The sequence below is a fragment of the Mastomys coucha genome, unplaced genomic scaffold (assembly GCF_008632895.1).
Source record: "Mastomys coucha isolate ucsf_1 unplaced genomic scaffold, UCSF_Mcou_1 pScaffold18, whole genome shotgun sequence".
NCBI lineage: Eukaryota > Metazoa > Chordata > Mammalia > Rodentia > Muridae > Mastomys > Mastomys coucha.
In genome coordinates, this window is record NW_022196900.1 from 90,334,445 (window position 1) to 90,341,822 (window position 7,378).

Here is a 7,378-nt window from a genome sequence, read left to right on the forward strand (position 1 = left end):
TCAGAAATCTGCCTGCCTCTGCCTCCCAAGTGCTGGGATTAAAGGTGTGTGCCACCACCGCCCAGCCTAAGAAAAAATATTTTAAAAAGAAGAATGAAAGCACAAATGAGAGGAGTGAGTGTTCAAAACCAGATACCAGAGCTTGGAGACTGGGGCAGCGGATCAGGGCCTCAAGGCCAGCCTGGGCTACACAGGAAAGTACAGTCTCAAAAAGAATCACAGAGTGAGGCTTAAAAACAAAAGGAAATAAATTGCGGTGCTGTGGGCATAGGCCTTGATTTTTTAATTACAAAGGAGATGTATTTTCTATATAATCATTCAGCAAATAATATTTGCTTACAACCGGGCAAGAGAAGGGTTCTGGGTTCAGACTGCCCTGGCAATCACACACTCTTGTCCTAACTCCCTAGCAAAAGTATTTAAGAGCAGTACAATCTACATGAGTGCTCAGCTCCGTTATCTTTCAAGTAGGTCCATTTGTCCCATCTACCACATGGTTATATTGAGAGTCATATCAAACCAAACGACTTATCTGGGTGCATCGTGGAACTATGAAATGTCCAAACACAAGGCCATCTAAGCAAACAAGGGATAACAACGACACCATTAACTGTGACACTCGTGCTGGGCAGTGGTGGCACATGCCTTTAATCCCAGCACTTGGGAGGCAGAGGCAGGCAGATTTCTGAGTTTGAGGCCAGCCTGGTCTACAGAGTGAGTTCCAGGACAGACAGAGCTATACAGAGAAATCCTGTCTTGAAAAAACCAACCAACCAACCAACCAACCAACCAAAACCACCCTCGCCGTCTCACTGCCTAGTCCTCTTGCCTATGGATGTCCACTTAGAGTCCGAGTTGTAAGCTCCTGAGGGCTTTCTGCTCCCTGCTTCAGGCTGTGGGCAGAAGGTAAATAGAAAAGGAGGAAACTGTAAAGGGAAGATAAAACTGACAAAATGAAACCAAGGATCTATTGATTATGGTTAAGAAAACTCCAACACTGGTTGGCGAGATGGCTCAGTACGTAAGAGCACTGACTGCTCTTCCGAAGGTCTCTTGAGTTCAAATCCCATAATGAGATCTGACGCCCTCTTCTGGTGCATCTGAAGACAGCTACAGTGTACTTATGGGCTGGAGCAAGCAGGGTCAACTGAAATGAGCAGAGGTCCTAAATTCAATTCCCAACAACCACATGAAGGCTCACAACCATCTGTACACTACAGTGTACTCATATACATAAAATAAAAAATTTTCCAAAAAAAGAGAAAATTCCAACACTAAGTTCAGAAATAACTTAGATTAAATAATATAGTAAAAATACCAGTATTCACCAAACAAAATAGAAACCATTTAATGAACCACGGGGCCTGGAATGGTAGAGCCTAGCATGTTTCTGGTTCTAGATTTGACCCCCACCTGAAGAAGAAAATCAAAAGGAAAAGAAAAATGTATCTTGACAATCCTGGTAATAATACTATGAATGGGCCGGGCGGTGGTGGTGCACACCTTTAATCCCAGCTCTTGGGAGGCAGAGGCAGGTGGATCTCTGAGTTCGAGGCCAGCCTGGTCTACAGAGTGAGTCCAGGACACCCTGGACTATACAGAAAAACCCTGTCTTAAAAAACAAACAACAACAACAAAAATAATACTATGAATGGGCATCACTAGCTCCAACTCCAGAGGATGGGATCCCAAGTGCAGACGACATAAGCTCAAGAAGTTCACCATTCTTATAATGAAAAATTAGAATCAGCTTAAATATAGAATAAATACAAAGATATTTAGATAAACTAAGATATGATACATTTGTGTATGTTAGCTTTCAGCGAGTGAAAATGTACTAAAAATGTAGTGGAAAATATACTAAAGCACAGGACATGAAAAAGTGTCCTGTTTAAACACAAAATGGAAGCGCAAACCAGTACTCAGGGTCTAAACTCCTCAGTGGGATTTCTAGTTACAAATGTTTACATTGTGATATCTTTATTGATTTTTTTAAAGGTTTACTTTATTTTTTAAAAGACCTATTTATTTGGGTTTTCAGAGACAGAGTTTCTCTGTGTAGCCCTGGCGGTCCTGGAACTCCATAGGTAGACCAGGCTGGCCTTGAACTCAGAGATCTACCTGCCTCTGCCTCCTGAGTGCTAGAATTAAAGGCATGTGCCACCACCAACCAGCCTAATTTATTTATGTGTTTGAGTATTTGACTACATGCATCTATGTGCACCATATGCATGGCTTGCGCCTGTGGATGCCACTAGAGAATGTCAGATCTCCTAGAACCGGATTTATAGCTGTACATGGGTACTGGTGACTCCAGAGTTACCAGTAATTTATTGGTAAATTTATTCCTTTTCTTTGTGTATGTGAATATGCATGCTGTAGCATGCATATGGAGGTCAGAGGACACATCTGAAGAGCTCCACCATATGGGTTCAGGGATTAAACTCAGGTCACCAGGCTTGGTAGCAAGCACCTGCTGAGCCATCTTGTTGGCCCTAATTTCTTACTTCTCAATGCAGTACTTGTGATGGACCCTAAGGTCTTTTGTACAATGTAGAAATATTCTACCGCTGATCTACAACCACAGTATCCCCAATCCCTTTAAAAAAAGATTAAGGGCCAGAGGAGGAGGTCAGATGCACTAAAATGGGAATTGCAGATGGCTATGAGCCATCACATAGGTGTTGGGAACCAGCTTCATGTTCTCTGCAAAAGCAGCAAGTGCTCTTAACCTCTGAGCCATCTCTGCAGGCCTCTAAGCCCCACAGGCCTTGCCCTGTAGCGCAGTTTGGGATCAGACTCACATCATTCCTCTGGACCCATCCTCCTGAGTACTAAGATACAGGCATGCAATATCACATCTGGTTACTAGCTGACTTTTTCTTTTAAGTTTTATTTTATGTGTATGGGTGTTTTGCCTACATATATGTACATGTGTGATGTCACACCTGGTACCTGAGGAAATCACAAGAAGGGATTGGATCCCCTAGAGCTAGAATTGCAGATGGTTGTGAGCCACTGTGTGGGTACTCAGAATTAAACCAGGGTCTTCTGCAAGAGCAGCCAGTGTTCTCATCTGCTGAGTCATCTCTCCAGCCCTGTCAGCGGCTATTATGTTAGATTCTTTTGTCTACTTCAGCCTTCCTATGTGTCGGTCAATATACCAAACTGAAAGGACACAAGGCAAGTTGGCCGACTATGTAAATGTAGATTAATTCCTATTTCCCGTCTCTGTGGTCTCTACTCTACAATGAAGAGAAGGACTAGGAAGATGGCTCATCATGTGACTGTGCTTGCTGATGACTGGAGGCTGGATCTCCAGCAGCCAGTGAAAACCCGATGCAGTAAGTCAAGTGTTTGTATGGGGAGAGGCAGACGCAGGAGAACCTCCAGAAGTGGGAGGGCCAGCCAGTCTGGCTTACACAGCAGCAAAGAGACACCACACCCAAAGCCTATCCTCTGACCTCCAGTTGTACGCTGTGCACGCACAAACCTTTACTCACACACATAAACTAAACAAATAAATAAAGTGGAGATAAAACCAACTTGTACATCATAGGGTGAGGGAGTAAGTATCCAAGAGCTGGGAACTGTGCCAATGGCTGTGCAGCGCTCTTTAGCTGAAGGAGGATTAAGAATTTGAGGTTAGTACCCATTTCAGGGACACATATATTAAAACTGAACAATACAGTAATTCTGCATGGCTCTGTGCTTACGTAGTAAATGGTCACAGTTATTATTTATCACATAGAAGTCAGGACTACAGGAAGCCACACAGCCTATTCAAAGTAACTCGCTAACCAGCCTTGAGAGTCTGGTGATTTCTTCTCTAATTCCAGGCTCCCAAACAACCTGTGAATTTTATTTTTGGGGCAAAAGAGGCCCTTATCCTAAAGAAAGAGAAAAGGAGTCAGTCAGATGATGGTGTCAAGCCAACAAAGTCTAGTTAGTTGGTCGAAGCAAATTCTAATAACCCTGATATAAGTGTAACATGGAGTACACCCGAGGTCCCAATGACTTCAGTATGCGCTGAGACTCAAGCTGCAGGTGATGCTGTTGACCCTGGAGATTCTATCTACCAGGCTGCCGTGAGAACCCCACAAAGGCAGAGTCTAAATGACAGTCAGGAAGATGGACAGGAAACACTTCCTGGAAGGGGGGATATAAGGTCAGTAGATACGAAGCATAGGGTGAAGTTAAAGCATGCTATATTAGGAGTCAGATCAGAGTTCCCAGGAGCTAATAATAATCCGTGTTAAATCTGCTTGCTGAATTAGAGGACTCTTTCTAGCATAAATATTTTCCATCATTAGTTCATTATTATTTCATATATACAAGACTACTCACACATTAATTATAAAACATTATATAATAAACAACTATGAAATTACTCCCAAGCTAATTACCATCAACTTACACACACACACACACATACACACACACACACACACACACACACACACACACACACACACACACACGTTCACATGTTTTCTCTGTCTTTCCCTGAGGGTAGGCAGTACTAGAAAGTGAACCCAGGGCGTTCACACATACCCCACCTTATACATCTCCTTCTGCTTTAGTCACTTGATCACCTATCCCCCATCCACTTAGCCAGCACCTTAATTTTCCCCTAACAGCCAATTTACAATCTATAACTTAATTCACCACTCTAGAGCATTAGCACTATTGTGCCAACACCTGCCCACCTCCTCCTCAACTGGTACCAACAAATCCCCTCTTTTGTGTTCTGTAACACACACTGTTTTTCTTGTAATGGCCAATCTGTCCAATGGTCATGAAGAGCTTCTCAGACCTCATCCTTGGCCATCTATTCACAGGACTTTCTCCAGGTCTCTCATGCCTGCCTCAGTCCAGCACCAGACACATGACCTTCCTCCTGGAGCCTCCAGTCCTGACACCCCTGGACTGCTGATCTAACATCTCTGTTCTATGACAAGCCCTGAGGCAAACTTCCCTCTTCCTTAAATGGGATCCTGTCTAGGGTTCTCAAGAACAGCAGAGGGCACCAACGTCCACCACTGAAATCCATGGGTACATCTTGTGTCCATGTATACATTCCACGGCCCTCCCAACACACACACAGACACACGCATAAAAAAAAAGTTTTAAGAAACAAAGCAGGGGGCTATCGAGATGGCTCAGTGGTAAGAGCACTGACTGCTCTTCCGAAGGTCCTGAGTTCAAATCCCAGCAACCACATGGTGGCTCACAACCACCCATAATAGATCCGACAACCTCTTCTAGTATGTCTGAAGTCAGCTACAGTGTATTTATGTATAATAATAAAAATAAATCTTTGGGTTGGAGCGAGCAGGGTCTGAACAAACAGAGATGAGTGGAACGAGCAGAGGTCTTGAAAAATTCAATTCCCAACAACCACATGAAGGCTCACAACCAAATGTATAACTACAGTGTACTCACATACATAAAATAAATAAATCTCTAAAAACAACAACAACAAAGAAAACCCCAGTACTTTCTTCCTGGGTGTTAGTCACTGGGGGAGGGGAGGCTGTCTTCACGTTGGTTTTTGCCTTTCTTTATGAACTGGAGATCAAACCCAAAAACTTACTAAGGACACTTACTAAGCAGGCACCCCCTGTGCACTGCATCCCCGATGTACCAACCGCACGTGTTGTTTTGAGACGGGGTTCCAGTGTGTTGCTTAGACTGTTCCCAAATGTACAAGGATCCTAAGTAGGTGGGGTTACAGGTTTGTGCCACCATGCCCAGTTCAATTTCCTGCATCCCAAGATCTCATATAAAAATGCAGACAAGGCCTCTTAGATAAGAGTCCTACTTCTATCTTACTAACAGACTGACGGTGGGCATGTTATCCCCAGTTTCCACATTTATACACTGAAATGAAGACCAGACTCTCTCACATGAGGTTAGGAACAGTAAAAAAGGTGACACACAGCACTGTTCAATTATGTCTACTACCGTTATTTCACTACTACGATTATTAATTTACTAATAGTACCAAAGATTATATTAGTAACAACATTAGAAGGGCCAAATAGACACATGGCTTCAAAAATTCCTCTAGTCCTCTAAGCATTAATTATTAGGATTGCACTATGTTGGTAATGATTAAAAATTCCCCTTACTTTCTTCTATCCTTCCTCCCTCCACCTATCCCTCACAATACCTTAATCCTGAGTTATAAAACTGTAATTTGAGAAACCTAAAAGATTCTCCTCCACAACAAACATAAAAGTATTTACTGAAAACAATGTGCAAGGAGTGCGTCCCTTCTCATTGGGCAGGACAGCCTAATGGCTGCTCTGCGGTTTCTTATTGTGTGGTGTACTCAGATGACCCCTTCTGTTTGAGGAAAGTCTTCTAAATATTTCCCATGTACACCCCGATTTGAGTTCTGGCCAAGGGCGGCTCAGCAAGGTTTGAACAGTAGTTCATTCTGTCTTCTGTAACAGTTAACAGAAGAGACACCAGATACCTGGGTTCCAGTAGACCTTGTTCCACGCCCCAGGCCATCTCTCTCACAGCATTGGTGATCTCATGACGAGATGTGTATGCAAAGCAGACATTGAGGAAACACCTGAGGATGCAGAGCAGAATAATTCACCAACTGGAGTCAGGGTCTGATGGCCGGAGTCTGAACCCAGAGCAGCGATTAGCTGGAGGGGCACAGTCACTTGACTTTTTTGTTTGTTTGTTTGTTTTTTGGTTTTTCGAGACAGGGTTTCTCTGTGTAGCTCTGGCTGTCCCGGAACTCACTCTATAGACCATGCTGGCCTTGAACTCAGAAATTCCCCTGCCTCTGCCTCCCAAGTGCTGGGATTAAAGGTGTGCCCACCACCAGCCGGCCTGGAAGTTTACTTTTGAAGAGTGAGTGAAGGGTGGTTTCATGATTTCTAACAGTTCTTGGACTAAGCATGTTCTTCATCTAATTAGATCAAACATAAATGACCTATATTGCCTTCTAACCACATCCACTCCCCCACCGCCATTACTGCCAAGCAGTCCACAGAGGAAGGAAATTCTCTGTGGTATTAGCCTAAGCATAGGGTAGAAGGGAGAAGACCCGACACTACTTTTCAAAGCCATACCCAGTGGAGTGCAGCATTGAACTTTGTCCTCTAAATCTGCCCATGGGTCAAAGAGTGGGACAGAGAAGACTCTTGAGAGGCATGTAGACGGGGTTATGTCTGTTGGATCTCTTCTTTCTTCTTTTTCCTTTCTCACTCTGGCCCCGCTCGCTCCAGCCCAAAGATTTACTTATTTATTATATGTAAGTACACTGTAGCTGTCCTCAGACACTCCATAAGAGGGCATCAGATCTCATTACGGGTGGTTGTGAGCCACCATGTGGTTGCTGGGATTTGAACTC

At 43.7% G+C, this 7,378-nt stretch overlaps 1 protein-coding gene across 4 annotated transcripts in view; it reads right to left on the reverse strand.

Annotated features, from left to right (window-relative positions):
* Dhdds (dehydrodolichyl diphosphate synthase subunit) overlaps positions 1–7,378 on the reverse strand; it is a 28,843-nt gene that overhangs the window by 14,261 nt on the left and 7,204 nt on the right. For all 4 annotated transcript variants that reach the window (XM_031378996.1, XM_031378995.1, XM_031378997.1 and 1 more), the window contains exon 6: positions 6,485–6,586. In XM_031378996.1, the coding sequence (XP_031234856.1) occupies positions 6,485–6,586 (102 nt within the window). The remainder of the gene's footprint in view (positions 1–6,484; positions 6,587–7,378) is intronic.